This window comes from Centrocercus urophasianus, unplaced genomic scaffold, assembly GCF_019232065.1.
Source record: "Centrocercus urophasianus isolate 14NV4802_14NV808 unplaced genomic scaffold, USGS_Curo_1.0 seq_35, whole genome shotgun sequence".
Lineage (NCBI taxonomy): Eukaryota > Metazoa > Chordata > Aves > Galliformes > Phasianidae > Centrocercus > Centrocercus urophasianus.
Window position 1 is genome coordinate 6,738,215 of NW_024884922.1, and position 26,134 is coordinate 6,764,348.

Below are 26,134 nucleotides of genomic sequence, written 5' to 3' on the forward strand. Positions count from 1 at the left end.
GAGGTAACCTCTGTATCATGGGCAGTTTTCTTTGGAGCAGCTCTAGCTCGGTTCCTACGTCACGCATCAGAGTCCTCCAAAGCTGGATGCACCCCATGTGACAGTGAACGGAAGTATTTTCTTTGGAGGTTTCCAGTGCGCTCAGCTCTCTGAACACAAAGCTTGACTCATTCCACTGCTACTCCATTTTTTAAGCACTGTTCTTTGGGCCCTCACGGGCTCCTGAGCTCTTCGCCTCCATTCTAACACCCACTGCCTCCGCCACGGGAGCCTGCCTTGCTGAGATGGCAACACCTCTCAGGTGTTTGGGTTGGTTTTGGTTTTGTGCGATTTCACCCGGTTTGATTTCAGCCAGCTTTGCCTCACCCGTCATCGCCCACTGCTCCTGTAAGCCCGGCAGCGATTGGTCAGCCCCACTTCCAGCCCAGCCCTTTCTCCCCACAGTGATTGGCTCATCGCTTAAACCGCCATCACTTTTTCCACCTCTGATTGGGCAGCTCTGCAATCATTCATTTGCCTTCGGACGCTTCGATTGGCTGCGAGAAGGACGAGCGGAGCCGCGGGCCTCGGCGGTTTGTGGCGCCTCTGTCGTTCCCCGTTCACCGCGCCTTTCAGCTGCCCGTCCGATGGAGCTCTCCTGCCAGGCGCTGCGAGCCGCGCGCCAGGCGAGGGAGGCGGTAAGAACGCCAGGCCGCGCGTCCGGTTGCTATGGGAACAGCACTGGGTTCTGCGCATGCTCGGCGGGCGGGGCGCAGAGCGCAGGCGCTGAGAGGTGACTTGATGGCTTCCTAGGGGGGAGGGGGGTGCAGGCTGTGTTGTGACGTGGGAGCTGTTGCTGCACTTGGACAAGTAGCAAACTACTCAGGGTGCATTCAATTCCATCATTTGTGTCACTGATAAAAGAGTACTGGTCCCACACGGGCCGCTGAGATGTACCAACCAGGTGCCACTTCGACATAGAGCTATTGACAACAACCCCTTGGCTGCGGTCATCCAACCAATTCCTTATCCAGCAGATAGCCTGTCCTTCAAACTCTCATCTCTCCAATTTAGAGATAGGAGTGTGGTGTGGGACCATGTCAAAGGCCTTGGACAAGTCCACACAGGTGACATAGCCTGCCCTTAGTTTGTCCACCAGTGCCTCCACTCCATCATAGAAAGTTACCAGAATGGTGGGAAGATTCAAATTCTGCTGCCATACCAACAACAACCACATCTGACATCATGGGCCAACATAACAAAGTGGGAGGCACTACTTTCGGAGCATCCCGTGTGGATGGTGTATTTACCCAGGAGTGGGGGGGGGCTCCATGACAGTCCCTTCCTGGGCCCAGATACACAGAATCACAGAATCACAGAATGGCCCTGGTTGGAAGGGACCTCAAGGATCATGAAGTTCCATCCCCCTGCCACACGCAGGGCCACCAACCTCCACATTTCATAGCAGCCCAGGCTGCCCAGGGCCCCATCCAACCTGGCCTTGAACACCTCCAGGGACGGATGAGGCATCACAGCCTCACTGGGCAGCTGTTCCAGCAACTCACCACTCTCTCTGTAAAGAACTTCCCCTGACATCCAACCTCAATCTTCCCTCCCTCAACTTCAAGCCATTTCCCCTTGTCCTGCCGTTATCTATCCTTTCAAATTGTTGATTCCCCTCCTGTTTGCAGGCTCCCTTTAGATACTGAAAGGCTGCCATGAGGTCACCCCGCAGCCTTCTTTTCTCCATGCTGAACAAGCCCAGCTCCCTCATCCTGTCCTCGTAGGGGAGGTGCTCCAGTGCCCTGATCATCTCTGTGGCTCCTCAGGACCCTCTCCCAACTAGAGGGCTTAGGCAGCACAGAAGGGATCTGTTTTGAAATCTCCCCAGTGGGGATTTGTGAAAATTATTTCAAAGAATAAACTATAATGAACATAGTCCAGCTGCAGGAGTGGGTGTTCACTGTTGTATAACTGAATTTGTACAAATTAGAAGGAGTTAATTCTTTCTAATTAATTTGTAAACTCAGCATCTTTAATTTGTGTTATTTGTGTCCTTCACACAATCATATTCACACCAAAATTGGGACCAAATACTAATGAAATACTATATAATAAAATTAGTCTTTTAGTAGCCCAATCGGTTTGAAGGAATTGCACAAAACTAAGTTGATTCTTGAAGTAAATGCATTTTAGTGAAAGGGATGGAAGTAACAAAATGAATTCAATTAAAAAATACGTGGTTCTGCTAGAATTTACTTTCAAATGCCTGCTAAGAGAGGAATATGTTGCATGCTTTTGTTAAGTAAGAAATAAATAAAATGTTCTCTAACTGTTGGAGATAATTGGTTAAGTGCTCAACTGTGTAGTTTTTAACAGAAGATCACACTTAAGTGCCTTAAGCTTTTATTAATTGCATGGACCCCTAAATCCCCTGTGGTAATTGAAAATGTAATTACATCCATTTTTTGTTCTTTTAAGAATAGAAGCTTATTAAACTTTAAGCACTCAAACATCCTCTGAAATACCAGTGGCTCTAAACAACGTGCAATTCCAACTACTAATTAAACACTATAAAGCTAAGCTGAATTTTAAGTAACTTTGCACTCAGAAGTTGTCCTGTTTTTTCACGCAGCAGAAGATTTACCATTTCCTCTCTACACGCAGCTGAAGTCCTGCAGAAGTAGGAAAACATCCACAATTCAGAATGTTTACTGAATATCAGCAGTTTGGAAAAGTGAAAGTGAAAGATCCCTCTACAGCAGGATGCTGATGAGGAATCATTGCTCATGAGCATGAACTGGTTCCTTTCTTTTTGCAGCACCTCACTGGAATACAACACCAGCCCTTTGATTCTTTTGTCTCCAAAGCCAGAAGGAAAATGTTACTGATCTGTTTAGTAATACGTAAAATACATTTCCAACTGATAAGAAATGTTCAAACCAACTCCCGGCCCTTCCTCATTTTTCCACCAGATGGCCCCACGCCCGCAGGAAAATCACGGAAGTACCTGTTCTGCTCAGCCACTGTTTGCTTGCTCTACCCAGTGCCTTTTGCTGGTTGTGCTATCTCAAACGTGTACCTTTGCAGGATGCTGTATGTTATTCTATAAGAACCCTGCCCCACAATGCCCAGCAATGTGAAGCTGGTGGAGATCCACAGTCACAGCAAGGCCATAAGTTATTTGTCAACCTGAGTTTTTTGCTTTCTTCTAGGAGCAGTTTTCCACCCATCCAGTAGCTCTGATAACGTGTAAGAAAAATAACATGAAAGCCACATGAGTTCTGCTTATTAGCAGTGCATTGTTTTGCAGTTCTTGCATGCTGTTGCCTTGATCTTTTTCCATAGGCTGCACTGAGATGCTGTTTACAGCAATAAAGTGAACATTACATCTGATCTCAAGTCCTGTCTTCATTCACAGGATGAGCTGAGAGCAGAAGGCCGGCGGAAGAATCTCCTAATTCTCATCTTGCATTACTTAATGGAGGAAGGGTATGTTATCTAAGCAACAGTGCCCCACATCTGTGTCAACGTCTGACCTCCCACTCTGTCTTCTGATGGGTGAATGGACAGCACGGCCAAGCAAGAGCTGATCTGCTATTAAATATCTTGATGATTCTGCTTATTTGTTTCAGTTTCTGCAGCAACAGCATCCTGTGTCATTTCCAAGCACATTTAGCAATCCCTTGCTGAAAGGATTTTTAAATACAGTTTGTGGATTTGATGACAGGTAGAGGTTAAAAATACCATTTACTTACTAATGCCATTGTTTCCCTTTTCTCTCAGAAACCACAATGAGGTAATAATTCACAATATTGTGTTCTGTAGTAACTCACAACTTTCTGTTCTGTACAAGTCACAGCTTTTTGCTCATTGCTTTCTTGTAATTACCAGGTACATGGATGCTGCAAACACTTTGGAACGAGAGACAAAATTAGGTTTACGTGGCTTTGAAGTTTGTGACAACGTTGACCTTGAGACAATTTTGATGGAATATGAAAGCTATTACTTTGTAAAATTTCAAAAGTATCCTAAAATCACAAGGAAGGTCCTGGACACCGGTATGTATTCCAAAAGAAAGCCCTTTTTTTCCATCAAAACCTAAAATGATACCCTCTTGGCACTTCTGTACCTCTGTGCTCACTGCGTGAATGCTCTTACTATACTTGTAGGACATGCACTAAAGGTAATGTGCCAAACAAGTAGTTGGCTTATTTTCTCCCGAGGGCTTAAGGGCTTAAAGATGTGAGATATAAATGAACGATGCAGAATAAGGCAAACCAGAACATAAGCATTCTGTTACAACTCTGAGAGCCTGAGTGGTTCTGTGCTTGAGCGCAAAATGTGACGTATGGAAGTCCTAAGAAGTCAGTTCTGAACAGCTTGGAGGGTGCAGAAAACTCCAACATCTCTTCCTACACTTCTTGTAAGAAAAAAAATAAAAAATCAGCAGGATAGGGGTGAGGGTGTGGGAGTATCTCTGAGCAGCTTTCAACATTTCATATGTCTGAGAGCAACACTGAGATCCAAAGGAAATGGAGTATCTTGGGTTGGGAGGACCCACAGGGACATTCTTGTTTTTGCATCACTATTTCCAAGATCATTAAAATATGCTCCAAAATATTTCTGAGAGGGAAAGAAAGCAAGTTGTTATTTTTTAAAATTCTGTGTCTTAATTCCCTTTCAATATTGATTTTGCCACAGCAGAAAATAAACAGCAGCTGGGAACTGGAAGAAGGCAAAGAAGGTAAGGAGAATGCATGGGGCTTTTTCCAAGCAGGACATTTTCCTCTAAGAACAACATACAGCACAGTTATAATAATGTTGTTCTGAAGTAAGAAAGAGGTTGTGAATGCCTTTGAAGCCTTAATTTGTTGTATTGTAGGGCAGCGAGCTCTCAGAATCTCCCAAGGATCAAGCAGCAGCCGATGCAACAACCATCATCAAAAACCTCATTGGGGAGTACAGAACTAAAATCACCCACCAAGGAGAGCCCAAAACAGGTTGAAATGTGTTTAATCTTGGCAGCATTGCGGTTGAGATCGGTGGGATTTTATCTGGAGTAGCTAGAGTCAGTGAGATGACCATACAATTTTTGTGACTTCGGGATTTTCCTAATTCTGCAATTTAAGCAGTATAGAATCACAGAATCATTAAGGTTGGTAAAGACTAACATCATCAAGTCCCACATCAATGAACATCATTGACTACAGAAGAGAAATTGCTTTTTAGCTGTCAGCTGGGGGGGCAGGTCACAAATCAAAATCAGAGGAAGAGAAGTCATGTAACTCAACTTATGTGAAATCAGTGGTCTTTCCGTTAATTTAAGCACTCACCATTAATCACCCTTGCAAAAATGTAGCTCTTGAACAACAATGTATTGTCTTAAAATGGTTGTTTTTTTCAGAATAATGAGAGCACAGTAACTCTGGAGCAACCTGACTTTGGCTTAAGCATCTCAGCAATCAACAGAACTGGAGGAGGAGGAGAAGGCCCTCCCCCAAGAAGGGTTGGTGGAATCCTAACCTGCTTTATGATAGCAGTGTATGCAGATTCCTCAGTCAGCTGTTTCCCGTATTTGAAATCTGCAGCAAAGAATCTAATTGCTATAGTGTTAAGCACAATTTTGACCCAGTGTGTTTTTAATAGTGGAGCTACCATTCCTATCACATTATCTTCTTCTTTAGGGCCAAGTAGTTGACTTGCATGGGATGGTCCAGGATGTCAAAGTATCCCCAAATGGAGTAGGTTTAAACAGCCTTACTTGGGATCCAGACCCATCGGTAAGTGTTCCTTTTTGTATTTCCTCTCAGCGTACGTTAAAATAAGGCTTATATAACCAGGAACAAAACAAAATACCACCGTGACGCTTCCAAAGTGCTACAGAAGGTCTTGAGTTTTGGAGTGGTGTATTTCTTCCTTCAGTCATACCTGATGCTGCCTGACTTCTTGACAGTTTTGTTGGCTCTTTGAACACAAAAGTAGGCAGCAGATACAAATTGTGCCTTGTGATTCAGAACCCACAGTACTTCAGTGGCTGGGCAGTTGCTACACTTGAAAGTTTCAAAACAGAGTCTGTGGCAATGTGATGACGTGCCTACATTTTTCACTTAATTTATGTATGGCATGTTCAGGATTACATCTGCAATAAGACCCGTTCATTTTCATGTTAACTTGGGGTTAGGTTCTGTCAGTTGAAAAGATGAGTTACTACCAATATGGCTTGTTTCAAAAGCATTATTCTTACCCATATTCTGCATCTTTCAAAGTTGCTATTGCTATGATGCACCGCTTTATTTCTGAAACTATTTTACAGTTTATCTATTTAAAAATAACTGAAGTCTGGTAAGAATTTATTTTTTTTAATTTTAGGAACGCTTACTGAAACCCCTTAGTGCTTTTATTGGCACGAATGGTGAGATGAGAGAACTTGCAACTGTTGTAAGCAAAGTAAGGTCGGATTCTTATTTCATTTGTACAGAGATCTTGGCTATCTTTGTTAGCTGGAAATGCTGTTTGTTGCTTTATGATATGCTTTTTAAGGGATATGTTTTTTAAATTGCCTAGTTGCTATGGTAATCATCACTGTGTAAATCAATAAAAATAAATAGCATGTAGTATCTATTTCACAGCACAATCTAATTTAATTTGGAAACAGTTATGGAAGCCTCTACTTGGTGTCATAAATCTGATTCATCTTAATTTGCTGTTAATAGAAAGGGAAAGTGTAATCTACTCTATATAAATAATTTTTCTAATTGTATTAAATCAAATTTTCCCCTTGGACACAAGCACGTAATTTTTCTTCAGTCTCTGGAGCCTGCCTGTTTTTATTAGAGAGCTGAATGTATCCCAAGTACTTATACTGAGGATATCTTGTGCAGAACAATTAGTCTCTGGAAGGCAAAGACACAAAGTACTACTAATGGAAAGGAAAGATTCGTAGAAGACTTGGATAGTTTGTACTATTACGTAAGACTAAATGTTAATTATGTAACAGTATGACTTTATAACGGAGTTGATTTTTCACTTTGCCGGAGGCGAAGTTTTGCTCACAGGATGTGACATGTGTTGCAGGACATTTATCTCCATAACCCAAACGTGAAATGGGATGATATCATTGGCCTGGATGCAGCTAAGAGGCTCGTCAAGGAAGCAGTTGTTTATCCTATAAGGGTAAGGCACTAAATAGATGAAAACAATTGTTGGTCTCATTAACATTTGTCTTGTGATTAGAGTGGGGGTCACATTTTCCACCAATTTTGATGCTTTTGTAGGCATTTCCTGCTAGAACTGTTCCCGCTTCATAGAAGGGGCATTCTTGTATAGGAAAACATCTTTTAGTATAAAAACTGAAGGTTGGGGTCCTATCCATAGACACTTCTGGCAGTGTAAAAGGCTCAGGGTTTGGCCTATGCTAATTCAGTCTGAGATAATGTATAGAAGAGAATATCATTGAAGAATTGAAGCATTTGAGTGATACACTTAAAACAATTTCAGATGGTCAGTGCAGTATTTTTCTCAATACTCAGATTGAGTATATTGCATTGTTTTGTTTCTTCTCTGTTCTTAGATTCCCTGAGTGCAGTAGGAGCAGCAGGGGTAGGGTTTGTTTACAACCCCTTGTGTTTTGTTATAGATAATACAGTAACAATCCATGAATTCCTTTTTGGTTCCCACAGTACCCTCAGCTATTTACAGGCATTCTGTCTCCATGGAAAGGCTTATTGCTGTATGGACCACCAGGTATGGGGATCTTTACAACCCTTGCAGTTTTTTGTCCGTTCTATTTTTGTACTACAAATGAATCACTGATTAACGAGATCTTGCGTATTAATGTATTGCTAAGAAAATGTTCTGTAATTTGAAATGAGAGAGACAGTTAATGTTGGTTACATCTCTCTCTCACTCTCTAACCTGTCCATTTGCCTTTCTCACAGTCCCAACAGCTTCTACATTGGAATCTTACAAAATACAATATTTCAGGAGAAATAATAATTAGTATTAGATCTCTGCTGCTCAGCTTAAGCCACATGAATCAACTTTGCCTTGAGATGAAGTCACAGAGTCACACAATTGTAGGAGTTGAAAGGGGCCTCTGGAGGTCATCCAGTCCAACCCCTAGGCGATCCTGGATGGACTTTTCCTACTTAATCTGACTAATAGGAAGATGAGGGGAACTATTCAAAAATTTGAATTGTATTCCTCTAGAAAGTGAATTTCTTCAACTTTTATTTTTTATTTGTTTTTTATTTTGTAGGTACTGGCAAAACATTGCTTGCTAAGGCTGTTGCCACAGAGTGCAACACAACATTTTTCAACATATCAGCATCCACCATTGTCAGCAAATGGAGAGGTGATTCAGAAAAGCTTGTCCGGGTAAGAATGATTATCTTCTTCATTACACAAACATCAGATTCCTGCTTAAAGAACTGGAGTTTAAAACAGAACTGTAAGGGTGTGTTCCTCTGATACTCATAATCCTTTCTGTCTCAGACAAAACGTAATTCTGTATCTAGTTCTTAAAATGGGAACATCACCTCTGCAGAAGATTTAAAATAGATTCTTGCTGTGGAATTTTGTTTCGTAATGCAAAATGAAGCCAGCAAACATTTTTTGGCTCGTTGAATAAAGGATAGCCAAGCAGAACTGCTAACTGAACTTAGTGATTCCTTCAAAGTGCTTCTCAGCCTTTCTGCAAGGGTCAGCTCCAAGGCTCCCTCGTTTCCCTCCTGTCAGAGTAGGGATGGGACTGTCTGTTTTTTGACACAACACCACCCAGAAGGTTTTTGTGAATATGATACAGCACTTGCAATGATACCACTAAATCTGTGGTATTTCACCACAAAAAAAAAAAGGTCTATATGTTCCTACTACTAATGTAAATCTCTCCCCGATTCCAGAAAAAATAGGTGAAGCTTTTTTTTTCAGAATGACAGACCCAGATTTTGTCAGTCAGTTTAGTATTCCATTTTTTAATCTAGCCCTGGTGGTTCAAGCAGTTTATGTTTGTTTCATCAGGAGAAACAAAATAACTGTATAATTCTCAGCAAGGGAATAAGTCCATTTTTTTTCACTATGGTGGGGTTTGTTGGTGTTTTTTTCCTCAAATTCTTATTTAAAAAACTAGAAATGGAGCACCAGTAAAAGACAGTTTATTTAATATCCGATAACAATGCAGGAGTTCCCAGAATCCTCTGAGGGATCATTTTCTTCTATCCCATTATTCTCAGGGTACTCTGATAGGATTTGGCTAGAAAGATTTACATATAAAGACAGGATTACATCCTGTGTTCTTTATATCTCCTTTACAAACCTTTCAGAATTTGAGAGGATTCAGGGACCCTCAGCCTACCCAGAGCACATACCTTCTTTTGCCCTACAAGCTTGGTGTCTGGGCTCCATTATTGATCTTCTGTACCAGAGTCTCTTGATGCTTTTTTTAATTTACTTTTCTTTATTTCTTCTGCCTCTTTTCTCTCTAAACAGGTGCTGTTTGAGCTTGCCCGCTACCATGCTCCTTCCACAATTTTCTTGGATGAACTGGAGTCTGTGATGAGCCAAAGAGGCACCATCTCTGGGTAACTAAGAAGAGCACTTCTAGTAGATTTAGGAGAGTATTTGTACCCCTTTTCAATGCATCCTTTCAATAGCACACATAGCATGGAAAATAAGCAAGGGGAGATGGAAACCACAGTGCAATTAGAAAACTATGGCCTAATTGCTGTTACAGAAACATGATGGGATATTACAGTTGAATGTTACAAGCTTTATACAAGGGATAGGCAAGGCGGGAGGGATGAGGAAGTTGCTCTCCACTAGTGTTAAGGAATTTAGAGATTGTGAAGAGCTACTTCTGAGTAACAGAGCTCTCTTCAAGAATACCTTTTGGGGAACACAAGAGCTCACCACCCCACAGTGTAAGAAATCAGGCAGAGGAGAAAGGGAGGTGGCATGGCTGAGCAAGGACCTGCTAGTCGGACTGAGGGAAAAGAAGGAAAATTATAAGTAGTGGAATGTAGTGACCTTGGGTGAATACAAGGATGCTGTCCAGACATAAGGAGATAGGATGAGGAAAGCAAGGTGCAGGTGGAATGGAACATGGCAAGGGACATGAAAAATAACAAGAAGAGGTTCTATAGATACTTTGGTCAGAAGAGACAGGCCATAGAGAGCATACTTCCTCTGATAAATGAGAAGAGTGCACTGGCTCCAACAGACATTAAGAAGACTGAGGTACTCAACAAGTTCTTTGCTTCAGTCTTCACTGTCTATCAAGGTTCCCACATCTGTTGTATTCCTGAACCTCTAAGTGAGAGTCAGGGGAGTAAAATTTCTGCCAGTGTAAGAGTAGAGCAAGTACAAGACCACTTCATGAGGCTGAATATGTACAAGTCTATGGAGCCAGATGGCATGTATCTCAGGGTCCTGAAAGAACTGGTTGATGAGATTTCCAAGCCACTGTCCATCACGTTTGAAAAGGCATGGCTGTCAGGTGAAGTTCCTGAGGACTGGAAAAAAAACATCACTCTCACTTCTAAGAAAGATAGAAAGGAAGACTCGAGGAACTACAGGGTGGCGAGCCTCACCTCTGTGCTTGGGAAGATCATGGAGCAGATCCTCCTGGAGGACATGTTAAGGCACTTGAGGGATGAGCAGGTGATCTGAGACAGCCAGCACAGCTTCACCAAAGGCGTTGTCTGACCCATCTGATGGCCTTCAGTGATGGAGTGACAGCATTGGTGGACAAAGAAAGGGCAACTGATGTTATCTATCTGGACTTGTATGAGGCCTTTGACATGGTCCCGCATTCCATCCTTCTCTCTAAATTAGAGAGATATGGGTTTGGAGGGTGGACTATTTGGTGGATAAGGAATTGGTTGGATGGTTGCAACCACAGGGCTGTGGTCAATGGCTCTGTGTCCAGATGGAGGCTGTTCACAATGGTATCCCCCAGGGGCCCATCAGGGACTGGTGCTCTTCATGATCAATATCAGCACCATAGAAAGTGGGATTGAGTTCCATCTCAGCAAGCGTGCTGATGGCGCCAAGCTAAGGAGTGCAGCGGACACCACAGAAAGAAGGGATGTCATCCCAAGGGACTTGGATAGGCTGGAACAGTGGGAACAAACCTAATGAAGCTCAACAAGGCCAAATGCGTGGTGCTGCACTTCGGTCGGGGCAATCCCAAATACGTGTACAGACTGGGAGAAGAACCCCTGAGAGCAGCCCAGCAGAGAAGCATTTGGCGAACAAAACGCTGGACATAAGCAGTGTGCACTTGCAGCAGGAAGGCAGTAGCTGAGCTGCAACAACAGATGGGTGGCAGCAGGGAGAGGGTGCTGATTGTCCCCCTCTGCTCTGCCCTCGTGACCCCATCTGTTGTACTGCATCCAGGCCTGGGGCCCATAGCACGTGAAGATTGTGGAGCTGTTGGAGCAGATCTGGAGGAAGCCACGAAGATGCTCAGAGGGCTGGAGTACCTTTCCTATGAGGAAAGGTTGAGGGAACTGAGCACGGAACTATGAAAAGCATGCGTCTAGAAAGACTGTAACCAGGAGAGAGGTTCAATAACGCATAAACAGAGCTGGTGTATTTGGAAAGTTCTTAAAGATAGCTGTGGGAAACAACAAGTGTCTTGAGAGATGCAAGTAAAAAGCAGCTGGTTTATAACACTCAGCACAGGCTGAAGCAGAGCACAGTGTGATGCAGTGTCCACAGTGGAAAGGCATTTTCAGTTAAGGGACTAATTCTGGTGACATTGCCAGGACTTGCAAGGATAGAAGGATTTTATTACTGTCATCCATGGCATAGAAAATTTATAGTTTAAAACAGATTGAAAAGATCAAACATGCAGGAGAAGCAGAGAAATACAAAAATATTGTTCTGACAGTTTGGAACCCATTAGAGTGTGGGGTGTACGTACATCATCCGCTGTAAGTTGTATTCTTACAAAGATATGTAAATTGAATATGCTATATAGTAAAGATACAAGTATTAATAATTATCAGTTAATAGATGATGGACCAAATTTTGCTTTCATATTGTTTAAAAACTCTCATTAGCATCAATCAGTTATGTATTTCAGTAAAGACCTTTGTCAAAGATTATACAGCTGTTTTTACATAACCCTATTAAGTACTAACATCACGCTGATATGTGGGTGCTTTTGGAGAGGTAATTAAGCCTGAGTGGTAGTTCTTGCCATCTTCAAGCTCTGAGTTTGTCTCTGGATTTCGTCCAAGAGTTACTCTATGTCTGGGACCCGAAGATCCAACCAATTACCTGGATTAACATGTATGTATACATTTTGTTCGGTTTCAGTAATGGTGAGTTCTCCTCACGTTAATGCTTTGAAAACAGTGCGTTTAAGTAACCATTAGAAAGCTTGATTTTAATACTTCGATGTTAGCTAATGGAGCTTAATCATGCTTGGAACTGGGGCAAAGTGGGGACGAGGGCTCAGTTGCTGTGAATGACACTGTATAAATAAAGATGATTACTTTAATGCACTGAGCAAATAATGTTTCTCTGAATCTTGGTAGTGGTGAACATGAAGGAAGTCGGCGGATGAAAACAGAATTACTGGTGCAGATGGATGGCTTGGCCAGATCTGATGATCTTGTATTTGTTTTAGCAGCTTCCAATCTGCCATGGTAAGAGATCCAGAGAGTACGTTTTGAATACATTTGCATGAGCTTCTAGGCACAGATAAAGATTTTATTTAGACTTTTGCAGAAAAAGCCTTGATATTTGGTTAAAGCATTTAAAGATTAATTTGGGGCTTTTACTTTTAAACTCTACAATTCTTGCTATTTGTGCCATATGAGAATAATCCATAATAAAGTCAACATATGCCAGTGCTACCAGCTGCTAATATTTAAAATGGAGTATTTGACTTTAGAGGCAAGTTATTTACTATGTTTAAGCTAAGAAGGGTTTCAGCTTGGAACTGTAAGGTGCTTAAAACATCTAGTGCTTAGAAGGATACTCCATAAATAGGAAGTTGGATTTTATTGGTGACAACTGGGACTTTTATAAGTTGAAGGACAAAATTCTTTGGTTTCTTTAACATAATTGGGAATAGAATCATAGAACCATAGAATGGCCAGGGTTGAAAAAGATCACAATGATCATCCAACCCCCTGCTGTGTGCAGCATCGCCAACCAGCAGCCCAGGCTGCCCAGAGCCACATCCAGCCTGGCCTTGAATGCCTCCAGAGATGGGGCATCCACAGCCTCCTTGGGCAACCTGTTCCAGTGCCTCACCACCCTGTGAGTGAAAAACTTCCTCCTAATATCTAACCTGAACCTCCCCTGTCTCAGTTTAAGACCATTCCCCCTTGTCTTATCACCATCCACCCTCACAAACAGCCGTTCCCCCTCCTGTTTATACGCTCCCTTCAATTGCTGGAAGGCCACAATGAGGTCTCCATGGAGCCTTCTCTTCTCCAAGCTGAACAAGCCCAGTTCCCTCAATTTCCTCATAGGAGAGCTGCTCCAGCCCTCTGATCATTTCAGTGCCCTGAAAATAGCGTAGCTATTTTCAGTGGATGGATTTGTAGCTCATAAAGCTTTTTTCAAAGTAGAAGATGTTAACACCTATGCAGGGAATTGAAGCACATCAATTAGCTTGCTTTTGAAGTTGGCTTTCATAGGTCTGGCACTCATCTGGATTTGCTTCATTTTTGCTTCATTTCTGGGTAACAACCCGGAAGGTTTTTATGATTAATGCTTTTCTGGCTGGTTCTTACAAGGGTGCCATAAGGACATATATGGGAAAATCCTCTCTGTGTTCATAAAATGTAATTTTTGCATCTAAGTAGAAGGTAGGTTTCCCGTGCTGTGAGACTGTCAACAGAGAAATAGATGCTCTGTTTCTCTGCTGCATGGACATGCTCAAAACCTGACTTAATGTCTGCTTGGGGCTCACAGGCTCTTTAACTAGGAGAATGACTGTAAGCACTGAAAATTTATGTGGATGTTAGACGTACAAACAAGCCTGGCTCCTAGCTTGGCCCAATAGTGTGAGTACAAAACCATCAATGGCTTTTATAGCCATAATAGCAGAGTACGCGTGTGAATTTGGGGGTTTATGTTAAGACAATCTCATGAATTTAAATCAGTACAAAATCCACCCCATTTTGTCTGTAGGGATCTACATGAAAGGAATTGAGCAGACTGATTTAATTATGTTCTAGTTGGGTATAAAAATGCTGAAAAATAAGTAGCTACAGTGTGAACAGTTAAATTTAAATAACACATCAAGAACCTGTTCATCTCCTGTGTGGTTCATTAGTAGAACATTAGAAATGTTTGTTACTGTAACATCGTTACCCTTTCAGAAGGAGAAACTGAGCAGTGAAGGTCACCACGAGGCTGGTGGTGGATCTCTGAGTGTACACTTAGAGGAGTATTTTAGGAAGATGGAAACGTAGTGAGAACCATGAGCATCTTACACCAACAGTGAAGCTCCTAGCCTTGATTAATATGGAAATTTTTCCTTCCAGATAGGTCAGTGGGATTTGAACCTCCTTCAAAGATCTCACCTAACTGTTTACAGATGATTTTTGTGTGTATTAGGCTACCAGCAGTCTTAGAACCATATAGCCATTAAGGCTAGAAAACGGCACTGCAATCACCAAGTCCAACCACAACCCATCCACGCTGTGGCCAATAACAGCGTCCCCAAGTGTCAAATCTCCACTCTTCTTGGAAAAAGTCTTGAGCTGTGTAGGGGTATTTTATAGCAAAGTTTCAAAACACCCTTGGTATGATAGCACAGAGGTTGTGGCTTCCCTGCAGAGCTCTGCGTTCTTGCAAACATTCGGTATTAAGTTGGATTCCAAGAGATTTGTATAGCTTGGATATTTATTGATTATAAAAAAAAAGATAGTACCAAGCTGCTTTTAGATGAATGAAAAGAAGCCTAAACAAAGCTCTTTACGCTGTCCTAAGCTGCACTGCCGCTATTGATCTTCCCCTTCAGCCTGTGTTTGCTGCCCACCCTTGCTTCCCACTGCTCGTCAGCATGGCACTTTCTATGGACAAAAAACTTGTCCATAGAAACAAACTGGAAATGAAAATTGGTGTTTATCTTGTCTATCTCCATGATATATGGCAGTGCTAGGAAGGCGTGATGCCTTATGATGTCAACCTTGGAGAGCACTGAAGAGCCACCCACCCGCTCCCATAGGAGATGTATAGGTTCTTTATGCAGGGATTTGTTAATAACCTCTGAGCTGTTACTTCATATAATTTTGGGGTTGGTGTAGTGCTTATTATTCTGTTCTGGTTGTTGTCACTAAGCCGTACATTTGATCACTAACAGAAAAATTCACTCTTAAGATAACAAAAATATGTGACAGTGGACAGAGGGGACTCCTGATCCCTCTGATGTGAGAGCCAGGCATCCTGAGGTCTGCAGAATCTGGGCTGGCACCTTCTTGGAGTAGTGTTTGTATGTAGACTTTGCTGGAAAAAGGGTTTCACTCAAGGAATCAGTGTAGTCTTTAGTTTGAAAGAAGAAATTTGTCATGGAAGCTTTGAGAAAGGAACAGAAAGAATCAAACTTGTTTCTTTCAGGCTTCATCGATTCATCACAAGGAAGTGAAAATGAAGGGTATTCCTTTGAATACTCGAAATTCCATTAGAATTTTGGCTCGTTGACACAACAACGCACTGAGGTGATTCCTATTCTCTGCTTGCAGGGAGTTGGACTCTGCCATGCTGCGGCGGCTGGAGAAGAGGATTTTGGTCGACCTCCCAAATCAAGAGGCACGGCGGGCAATGATCCAGCACTGGCTGCCACCTCTGAGCAATGGTGGAGGAGTGGAGCTGAGAACCGACCTGGACTACAGCTTGCTGGGCCGGGTGAGGCAGCAATGCAGCAAGCACTCAAGGTCCCAGCTCACCAAGCTGGGAGCACTTCCAATCTATTGGGGTAATGAACAGTTAATTGCATAGGGAAGGTTTGCGCCAGCTTCACTGCTGCAGGAGAAAAGAGCACTCAGACAGGGATGAGACCGACAAGGAAACTGGGCTTGCTTTATTCAGCCCCTTATCACTTCCTAAATTCTTTGGAAATACCTACAGCTTGTCCAATCTGACCATTTTTACTTTTGTTTAGTGAAAGTTCCCTATTTTGTTTCATAAAGGAAGAAGGGAAGAAATATTTTATTAACAGGGAAGATGAGGACACAGAAAGGTGAGTTTTAGTTTACCTACAGAAAATTAGGAAGAAAATTTTCATTATTTTCCTTGCACCTTGGAGGTGCAAGGAGTTGGACTCGCTGATCTGTGTGGTCCCAGCACAAAACATTCTATGACTTGATGCTTCTAAATGCCATTGCTTTCTGATTTGTAAGCCTGTAAGCTGTAATGTATCGTTCTGTTGTAGGAAACCGATGGGTACTCTGGCTCAGACATCAAACTTGTGTGCAAGGAAGCAGCCATGAGACCAGTGAGGAAAATTTTCGATGCCCTTGAAAACCATCAACCAGGTACACAGCTCCAGTTGGAGAATGGGATCTGGGAAATGCTGAGCTACTGCTCCAAGTCTGGAAATTCTAAACTCCAGCAGGTGGAGCTCTGTCATCTGCTTAGAAAAGTTCTAACCTGTATCTTCCTAAAACATCTACCCAACCACATCTGAAATTGAGCCTGTTTTTTGTCAATATCCATGCTCTTTGCATACATATGAATTTTTCTTTATCTCTCTAAGTTCTCACTGTTATCTCACTGTTTCTTGGTAAACAAGGCAGGATCATAAAAGAGTGTCTCTTGGTACTGAAAACCATGTTGGCTCTATTTTCTGCAGGTAACAGTAACTTAGCTACAATCCGCTTGGACATGATCACAACAGCAGATTTCCTGGATGTGATCACCCACACCAAACCTTCAGCAAAGAAACTCAGCCAGAAGTACACAGCTTGGCAGAGAGAGTTTGAATCAGTCTGAGAAGAAAAATCCCCAAAGACTGAGTACTTCAAGGACTTTCACTATCCAAAATATCCAAAATGTTACCTCCAAAGGACTGAGTGGTGATGGAGAAGGGAGTGTTGAGTTTCTAGGAGAAGAGAAACCAATAGGAAATGTCAAAGGATATGAAAACTCCAGCCTTAACTTCAAGTATAAAGATCTAAAGATGGATTGCTTTTCAGTCCTTATTCTCAGTAGCTGTTTACAGGTTTGGAGTCCAAGAACCGGAGCAGGTGATGAGGGTAACCCTCCTTTCTGAGACTCACTAAAACATCACAATCACCACAGCTCTGCAGAGACCTGTGTGCCTTTTTAACCAAGCCTAAGTAAGTGATTGCTTTCAATGAAATTGAGCTTAAACCAACCAAATGTACCAGGCACCGTTGTTATTTTCGTATGAAATCGAAGCCGTACCTATTACTTACTGGTTGTTTGGGTTATTTCCAAGGTGGAAAGGGCAAAGGATTAGAAACAATTTGGAGTCGTGGTAGAAAAGCAATATAATCTAGCATAATCATGAGAGAAATTTCTTCCCAGGATTTTACTTAAGAGATCTCTCACCTCCCTGACCTGACTTGGACTGCAGTCCACAAACCTCCTGTATGCACTCCACCAACAAACGACACAGATTCAGAAGTGCTGGCAGAACAGCGGATGTTTGAATTTATTCACAGCTGTAGGTTAACCTAACTGTAAGTAACCCACCACCTGGCTGCAGCCAGACTATCTTTCATTTAAGGCAAGCTTCCCATTCATTCATCACAATGATTTTTTGTTAACAAAGAATGAGCATGGCTCATTAACACAAACCTATATTTTCAATAAGCTTAATACTTCAGTACTGTATAATTACAATCTAGTAATTTAAGACTCAGGAGCACTATAAAACAACTGTAAAGGACTTTGATTATTACAGTTTGCAAATGGACCAGAAAAGCTATTTCCCATCATTACAGAGTTGGTTCATATTGGTGTGTTTAACACAGAGGAGAAGCAACGCACACGACAGAATTAAATTTCATTTTACAGCTCTACTAACCAACTGTGTAAAAACTTGAATATGTCCCCACGGCTCACAAAGGGTTTTTCCCATAACATTAAAAAGAAACAAAAGACAGTAGTGACATTTTGGAACTGTAGCGTTAATAGGACCCTGCTGAAGTCTAACTTACTTTAAAAATTCAAAGTCTAAGGCATTTAATATCAGATTTTTGTTTGAGTACCATTCTTTTTAATAACAGCATCTAATTAAAACATCTGTACACTGCTAACACTTTTAATTTTATGCAAAATCTGAAAAACAAAAACCAGGATCTGGTCCAACAAGAGTAAAGATGCTAACAGTAGTTATTATTAACAATGGCACTACTTTAATATAGAAGTCACTTCTAGAGGCTCTTATCTCTGCCTTGAAATTAGAACAGAGAGATCACTGCAGACTGACTAATGTGTTGTTAGGCTTTTACAGTTTACTGGAGTGCTTCCAGTGAGTTTTCCAGTTTAGTTTATTCTTAACACTTTTCAGAGTGGGCTTTCCATCAGCTATTTCATGAAAACTGAAAACAGAACTCTGTACCACGTTCCATGCACCCTTCAGGAAAGCAGTTGTGCTGTAGCCTTCCTGTGCTACCTGTCCTGCCGATCATCCGAGGTCCCTAATCACTGCCTCAAGAAATGAGTGCAGGAAAAGAGCTGAGTTGTGACCACAATGGGGCCATGCACCACTACTCTTCCTTTCACACCTTGATGGGAAGGAGCTTATGGCTAGGTTTCTGATGAGCATGCACTGATCCTGTGACCTTAATTTTGGAAGCAAGAGTAAATTATGTGAACCAGGTGTTTCTTCAAACTATCCAACTTCTCATAGCAGATGCTCTAGGATATGTTCTACTGCCTCTGGGAAACTCTCACACGTTAAGTAAGGGGCTGGATTGATTTTGTTTTCATCCGCTGGTCGATATTTACCTAGAAGAAATGAACAAAAAGGTGCACTTACTCCTTTGGATTTCTTTTTTTTCCTCTAAAAATTGCAGCCTTCTGTGATCAGCAACAGTCACACATGACAACAGGAATGCAGATCTGCTGTCCTGCAACAACATCTCCCAGTTTTTCACTACAAGAGAAAGACCTTCCCTAGCCCATGGATCTATCACAGTATCAGTAATGCTGGTAATTCCTTCTGTCTGAAGGAATTGCCATATATAACTGCCAGCATAATTACTATGTGGAATGCCATCAAAGTCCTGAATGAACAGAGGTTACAGTGATACAACTGATTTTGACAATCAAAATGTTACAACACCAATTCTCTAGGTTCCGGAGGCTCAGTGCACAGCTTTGTTTCGGGCACGTGAGCTGCCAGTACCCAGGACAAGATGATGGGACTCACCACTCAATTCATCACGTACTTACCAGTCCTGACCAAAATCCCACGCATGCCTGCATTCTGGGCCCCACCAACATCATCCCTGCAGTCCTGGGATGGAAGAGAACAGTTAGGTTGTGGGCAGGGACACAGTTTCTCAACAAGGCTAGGGAGCCCCTCTGTACACTGGAGCTGAGCACTGCACTAGCAGGCAGGTGGTAGGGTCCCCACGTACATCACCAATCATGACAGCCTCCTCTGGGGCACAGCTAGTCCCTCGTAAAGCTTCCAGGAAGAACGTTTTCTCTGGCTTTCCCACCACTGTTGCTTTGATGTCTGTGGCATATTCCAGTCCAGCTACAAAAGGTCCAGGTCCCAGAGCCAAGCCGTTTTTTTTCTTGAAATACCTGGCTTTATGTATAGCTATAAGAGGAGCACCATCCAAAATCAACCTGAAGGATGAAGAGGAAAATACAAAAAGTAAAGATATTTACAGCTGAAGTTCTGAGTCCTTTAAGTTGATGACAAAACACCCACTAACTTTCATGGGGACCCAAATAGGTCTTCCAATGGCATTTAGAATCATGGAATCATAGCAAGCTAGCATTTATTTAGAGAATTAAGTAAAATTTCAGCAGAGATGGGTGTTCCTGTGAATCTCAGGTAGGAAATGGATCATTTTGCATTGATTTTCTATTTCCGTATTGAAAAGGCACAAAGATATGAGGCACATTTGTGTTCCACTGGATTCCCCAGTTAAGTATGCTTCAGAAACAGAGGTGGATTTGGGTTTCTTCCCATAGACAAAAATCCCATGTGGAAAACAGCTGCAAGCAACTGGTCACTGGATTCCCAACAGTTCTGTGTACCATAAAAGGGTTCTCATGTGCATCTCCCAGCTGGCCAAACTGTTAAAAACCTGCATGGAACATGGGACTGCCTGCAGTGAGTGGAGAAATGGAAGAGAAGTAATTAAGAAATGACCATAACTTCTCTGATGTCAGTGAGCTCCTCATTTAATTATCACAAAATATTTCTATTGGATCAATGCATTCCAAAGCAAGCTGTCAGAAGAGAGTTGGCACATGTATCTGAGAGCAGCCAGCTATGTTCAATGGGAGGATGCCTCCAGGACACAGAAGGATTTAATCTGACAGTGGCACTACAACCACTTGCATTCAGCAGTTTACACGAAGGATCTTGCCTGAGAGGATTCTTTTAAATGGCATCAAAATCCCATGTATATGAGAAAAGAAATTTAGTTATCAGTCATTTCAAATGGTGCCTAGAGAAGGGACTTACGCTACGTATTTTGTTTTGGGACTCACGCCAGGTTGGATTTAGCCAGCCTCATGATAGACTTCAACCCAGCAGCTGCCTACTAGCCCAGTCATACTGGGCTCTTCACAGTCAGTGACTGAATTATCTGAGCAGTACAGGACGAGGCATGTGGTCCTGACACCAGGCTGAAGAAAAGTAGGATGCTGCCAGGCACTGATACTCCTTCAAACCAAACAAAGCTGACACCTGCAGAAGTTCCTCTGCCAACTTCCCTGTGAATGGGAAATGAGGGCTAGATGCAGCAAGGGACTCGCATCCCAGCCTCTTCAAGTGGAAGCTAATGGTTAAGGGTGCAAACCCATAAAAGTTAACATCATCCTCACTACGTAGTGGTGATATGGGAATATTTTCTGGCATTGTAGGAACAAGCAAGGAACCACTGTAGGAAAAGCACAAGACAACCACAAGAAGTGGCCGACTTACCGAAAAGCTTTATTCATCATGTCATAGTGAAAGTGTTCAGGAGCCAGTCCTATGACCACTGCATTGGGGTCATCAGTGGCGATCCCTGGAAAATCAGAACACGACAGTGATCATTTTGAATGAGCTGAATTTTGTTTGTACTTAGCAATAGACAGTCAGCAAATGCAACAAGTGAAATTGATCACTTTGCAGCAAAATTTAGCATTTTCTGTCACATATGTGTCTTGTAGACTGGCTTTATGTATTTTAGAAGTGAAGAAAAGCTTTGTAGAAAAGGTGTGGATCTATACACGGAATATTCTCTGCACTTTCACAGTGACAGCTCAAGCTCCTGGGTCTCCAGAGAGTACAATCAGAGCTGTTTCCTGCACACATCCTGCAGTGAGCTCAGACAGTAAAGCACAGCATGCAGAGATGCCACGTGGATTTGTGACACCACCCGAAAGCATCTGGGTCCATTAACCAAGAATGGATTACATTCATCCATCTGTGACCAACTTTACTGAGAGATTATCTAAGAATAATTCAATAGCAGTCACTAACAGGAATTTAAAATATTCTCCAGTGTACTTCAAAGTTTCAAGAGCAGCACTGAGTGTAAGCCTGCAGAACAAAGAAACCAAACAACTCATACCCAAATCAAGCAGTGCATAAACTGTTGCCACTGTATTCTGTATTCTTTGTCATTTGACAGAGAATTAGCAACAACTACTGTAAAATTGATGGAAAGATCCCAGATATGTTAAGATTAAACTGATTTAACTTCAGTGAACTCAGCTGCTGTTTCAGCTGTTTCTAACCACCCCCCCCACCCCCCCCAGAAAAAAGCCTTACTGAGAACACAAAACATTGCTGGGACTGTATTTCTCTGGATGTGATGTCAGATGGAACAAATGACTAGATTTCACAGCTTTCATATTTGCAGAGTTCTCCATGAGGTCTCCATGCAGCCTTCTCCTCTAGGCTGAACAAGCCCAGCTCCCTCAGCCTATCTTCATAGGAGAGGTGCTCCAGGCCTCTGAGAATCCTCATGCCCTCCTCTAGACCTGTTGGAACAGCTCTGCATCCTTCTTGTGCTGGGGGCCCCTGGATACTGGTAGGTACAATAAATCTCCAACAATCCGGTGATAAACATTACTTTCTACACTGTGAATTAATAACATGTGTAAAGTTCTATCTGAATTCCTGCCTACTTGAAGATTCTGACTGCCACTTGGAGCTGTGGAAGGGTGTCAAGAGGAGAGAGCCATGAAGACACACAGTGGTTCAACACCTCCTCCCGTGCTGCTCTCTGCCCACCTCACCTGTGAAATCAGGCAGGGCCTTCTCATCCACCAAGAGGAGCGGCCGCACCTGCTTCTGCTCCAGAAGATTTCTGGCTGCCGTCAGAGACGTGAAGATTTCATGTTCTGCAATGTCAAAGCCCAGTTTGGTCAGCCTCTCCAGCAGGTCCTTCTTGCACTCTTTGGTGGTGTTGGTCACGAACCGAATTGTAACCGGAGCGCCACGCAGCCTGACGGATGAAAAGCGAAGTCTCAACGCTGCAGAACACTTTGTTTACAGACTGCCCTGCATGTTACTGAACAGCCAAACCATTTTAGGAGACAATTTCAATGGCATCTCCTTTAATTATTCCCCTATCATCGCCATCTTCTGTTCGTTACTATAGAAACAAATGCTGGTATCAGGATTGTATGGAGTACATCAATATAAAGTTGGTCAATCTGGAAGTCTTGCTTGCACCTGCCACTTCTCTCTCATTCATTCTGCTGCACAGAAAAAAAAATGTACTGACCTTTCACAAGTGTGAACCAGCAAAAAACAAATAAACAAAACTGTTTGTTAATTTTTTTTTTAAAAAAAAAACCTTTAACCTCAATACTGAAAGCTAACCCTAAAAATGGAATCTCAGCATTTATTTCCCAATCAAGTTGCAGGACTTTCATTTTGTCGTCTCTTTAGGGAGGACAATGGCATGGATTAACAAGATGCACTGAGTAGCGAATGGATATCCAACACTTCGGTCATGTATAGTTCCTTACCATTCTACATCTTCAAAAAATAATGACTGACACACAATTATTTGTGGAAAGAACTGCAGTGTCCTAGTCCCTCTGTGAGATTTCCAACCAAATGATGGTCCAGCTTTGCAAAAGCTTAAAGCAGTCGATAAAACTCCAGTAAAAACTTTCCATGCTTAATTCAACCCTACCCATTCTTCCTTTCTTACTCTTCCTACTGCTCATTCACCACTTCCTGTTGTTTTTCTTCAGCCTTTGCAAGATGAAATCTCCACGGAAATGGTGTCAGAACAACAACAGAAAGACTCCTGGGGTTGCACAGCCTGCTCTGCCCTCATCTAAGCCACGTGAAATTGATTCACTATGCCATCATTTCTTTAGACACCATTTTTTGGGAAGGGGAAGGCAAGACCTTCAGACTGTTTCAAGAAGCATCTTTGTGCAAGCAGTCCTGGCACGACCTATCAGACAGAACAGAAAGAGGCAACTTGCCTTTTAAGAGCTTCCTGCGCACCCGGCACGGCCGAGTCTTCAACGTGCAGCGTGCCACTGAGATCCACCAGGACAGCTTTCAGCGCGCGACGAGCTGCCATCCTTGATCCCCAGGGAGAAGGCAGAGAAATGAAATGACAGAAAACTGGTTAGCAGACAATGGGTAATAAAAATAAGGAGCTCAGTTAAGCGCCTCATTGGTGCCAAGCCCGGGATTATTCAGAACATTACTCGTACTGTGAAATGGGCCCCTTCAGACAGAGAAATAAAAGGCAGCGTTTAAAAAAAAATGCATAATTGATGGGGTGGTATTTTCCCAAAGACTCTATATATGGAAATCAGGTGCTATTTGTTTGTTAACTGCCTTTCTTTTCCTGCGTCAAAAACTCTCTACGCAATGATGGCAGTTGGGAAGGGGATCATTAGGTCTGCGATTGCTGGTTCAAGGCCTCACGGAGCACATTGCAGTCAGTCCCAGCCACACCAGAGGTGCCGTTCAAGGGAAAACGAATACAGCCCTGCTAAGCTCCGACAATAAAGCTCAGAGCACTCTCAAAAAGCGGATGTCGTTCATTTTGTTCCTCGCAGTTGGATCTGCAGAAGGGACAGAACAGTTGTGTGCCAGTTGTGTGGGGATTCTGCAGGCTACCAGCCTGGAGGTTCCTGGCACCTGGTGACTCTTTCTTGCAGAAGAGGCAGTCCAGCAGCTTTTCCGCATTACAGAAATAGGTTGGGGAGATTCGGCGTGACACAGAAGCTTTGGCACTCCAAAGCTGGGGAAGAAAGCAGTCAGGTTACGTGCAAGTCTAAAAAGCTGTCGTCGGAAAATACGTGACAGCTGTGCTGTGAGCCCCGCAGATTGCTCCGCAATCTGCAGCCCTGCTGAGCAAACGTCCAACATAGCAGCTTTCCTTCTGCCTGCTAGGCGGTAACGACCACCGACCCAACGGCTTCCATCTTCTGCTGAGCTGCTTCAGACAGACCACATGACTGCACGGGCTTGCTAGAACAGTGTGACTGAATAGACTGAACACAACAGAACTGTGACTGAGTATATTTAATATCCCATCTGAAAAGGCTTAACACAGCGGCTTGGGTTGGAACGGACCCCACTAACAGCCGCAGCAGCAGGACTCAAATCACACCCCGAACGGCCGGACCCCGACCCCGACCCCTCCCCCCGCCGCACCCACCTGCCGCTCAGGGGTCCTCGCGGGGTCCTCACAACGCCGGACTGCCCTGCAGAGCGCCGGTACGCGCGAGGACGGCGCTACGTTCGCGCAGGCAGTGCGACGGGCAGCCCGAGGGCGCCGTGAGGACCCGTGCGGGGCGCCGCGCCGTCATGTGTGAGGACGCGGGGGTTGCGGTGACGCGGGGTGCGAGCGCCGGCCTGCTAGTTCGTTGGTGTTTATTCGCCGTTTGGCGCAGCACCGCACGAGATCCGAGGGGCAGAGGATGCGGATCGAAAGCCCGAACGATGCAGAGTGAGGGAAACGCGAATTTGGGATGCGCGCAGTTCGAGTCCCCGTTTTATCTCAGCGTCGCCGCCGCGCAGAGCTGCCGTTCCTTCTTGCTGCTCTCGTCTCATCTATTTCGGAACAATTAGCCACGTCTGTAAACCGTGCAGTGAGACCTCAGCCTCCTGAGAGGGCAGGTGGAAGGAGGGCGAGGTCCTTTCTTTACCTCATTTTCAGAGCTGCAGCTCGTAGTCTTTAGCACTTTAAGAACCACTTTAAGACCGTGCAGATACAATGACGTGCCAGCAGTGCTGCAGACCAATGGGAGCATCCACCACTGCTGCTTCCCAAGCACTGCTTGGCCTGCCTTCTTCCCCACGCTGGAGTACAACAAGGCAGGCAGATTCTCTGCAAACTGTTACCTGTGTTTGAAGCTTTCCCCATATGCACCGTCCAGTTCCCATGAATCACTGAAACACAAAATCGTTCGGGTTGAAAAAGATCTCCAAGATCCCCAAGTCGAACCCCATAGCGTGCATCCCTGCTGTCCCCTGGTGTGTCCCCAGCTGCCACATCTTCATGGTTCTTTGCCACCACCAGAGATGGTGCCTCCACCAGTGAGGAGTGCTACCAGCACACCACTGCTCCTCAGAATGCATTTCTCCTAATAGCCAACCTGAAGGAAGACAGATACTCAAAACCAAGTGATCTAGACCATAACTTACCTCTTCCACAGAGGTTGCCGTAAGGAATCTTTTCCAACAGGCCTACCTATTCCAGAACCCAGCGTGACCAATTTCTGCCTCTGGACATTGTGTTGGGTTCACTCCAAGGCCACAATACGACTTCATAGCAGCTCTCTGCTCTGAGCACGGGCTGAGGGTAAGAAAAAAGCCACGTGTTCTGGGAACAGTAGCTCTGCTACCAGGAGCTGGACAAAGCTGAGCTTAGAGATACTCCCACTGCGCATGGATACAAAGACTTAGGAAAGAGAGTGCTTAACTTAGAAATTCAAAATTTATTTGTAAGTTTTCGCTAAAAAAAAAAAAAAAAAAAAAAAAAAAAAAAAAAAAAAA

At 43.4% G+C, this 26,134-nt stretch overlaps 2 protein-coding genes across 12 annotated transcripts; one reads left to right on the forward strand and one right to left on the reverse strand.

The window, feature by feature from the left end:
• The first annotated feature begins 576 nt into the window (after positions 1-576).
• Positions 577-23,586, forward strand: KATNAL2 (katanin catalytic subunit A1 like 2). Of its 10 annotated transcripts, none has more exons than XM_042831119.1 (16): positions 577-677; positions 3,401-3,471; positions 3,874-4,040; positions 4,684-4,726; positions 4,865-4,982; positions 5,387-5,488; positions 5,667-5,762; positions 6,352-6,429; positions 7,057-7,155; positions 7,662-7,725; positions 8,240-8,358; positions 9,469-9,560; positions 12,525-12,635; positions 15,690-15,852; positions 16,379-16,481; positions 16,799-17,323. In XM_042831119.1, the coding sequence occupies exons 1-16, from the start codon at positions 627-629 to the stop codon at positions 16,936-16,938; spliced, it is 1,617 nt and encodes a 538-aa protein (XP_042687053.1). In that variant the 5' UTR covers positions 577-626; the 3' UTR covers positions 16,939-17,323. The 10 variants fall into 10 exon arrangements, 8 of the variants coding, with proteins under 8 accessions (XP_042687053.1, XP_042687048.1, XP_042687055.1 ...); XR_006170924.1 differs by lacking the exon at positions 577-677 and adding exons at positions 17,497-17,651; positions 23,362-23,586 and having other exon boundaries at positions 1,757-4,040; positions 16,799-17,285; XM_042831122.1 differs by lacking the exon at positions 577-677 and adding an exon at positions 3,615-3,709 and having other exon boundaries at positions 3,413-3,471.
• Positions 17,597-24,829, reverse strand: HDHD2 (haloacid dehalogenase like hydrolase domain containing 2). 2 transcript variants are annotated; one of them, XM_042831123.1, is made up of 7 exons: positions 24,795-24,829; positions 23,602-23,703; positions 22,393-22,601; positions 21,089-21,173; positions 19,560-19,776; positions 19,372-19,435; positions 17,597-18,924 (listed from the first exon to the last, which is right to left on the reverse strand). In XM_042831123.1, exons 2-7 carry the CDS (start codon positions 23,700-23,702, stop codon positions 18,821-18,823), a joined length of 780 nt encoding a protein of 259 aa, XP_042687057.1. In that variant the 5' UTR covers position 23,703; positions 24,795-24,829; the 3' UTR covers positions 17,597-18,820. The 2 variants fall into 2 exon arrangements, with proteins under 2 accessions (XP_042687057.1, XP_042687058.1); XM_042831124.1 differs by lacking the exon at positions 24,795-24,829 and adding an exon at positions 24,272-24,737.
• Positions 24,830-26,134: the final 1,305 nt, after the last annotated feature.

Excerpts from the sequence above, each read along its gene's own strand:
- KATNAL2 (XM_042831114.1), top strand. The coding sequence starts at position 3,740 with ATGCCATTGTTTCCCTTTTCTCTCAGAAACCACAATGAGGTAATAATT. Across the intron at positions 4,041-4,683 it reads AAGGAAGGTCCTGGACACCG|CAGAAAATAAACAGCAGCTG; the intron begins GTATGTATTCCA and ends ATTTTGCCACAG. Across the intron at positions 8,359-9,468 it reads ATTCAGAAAAGCTTGTCCGG|GTGCTGTTTGAGCTTGCCCG; the intron begins GTAAGAATGATT and ends CTCTCTAAACAG.
- HDHD2 (XM_042831123.1), bottom strand. The coding sequence starts at position 23,702 with ATGGCAGCTCGTCGCGCGCTGAAAGCTGTCCTGGTGGATCTCAGTGGC. Across the intron at positions 19,777-21,088 it reads ATGATGAATAAAGCTTTTCG|GTTGATTTTGGATGGTGCTC; the intron begins GTAAGTCGGCCA and ends TTCATCCTTCAG. Across the intron at positions 19,436-19,559 it reads AGGCTGTCATGATTGGTGAT|GACTGCAGGGATGATGTTGG; the intron begins GTACGTGGGGAC and ends CTTCCATCCCAG.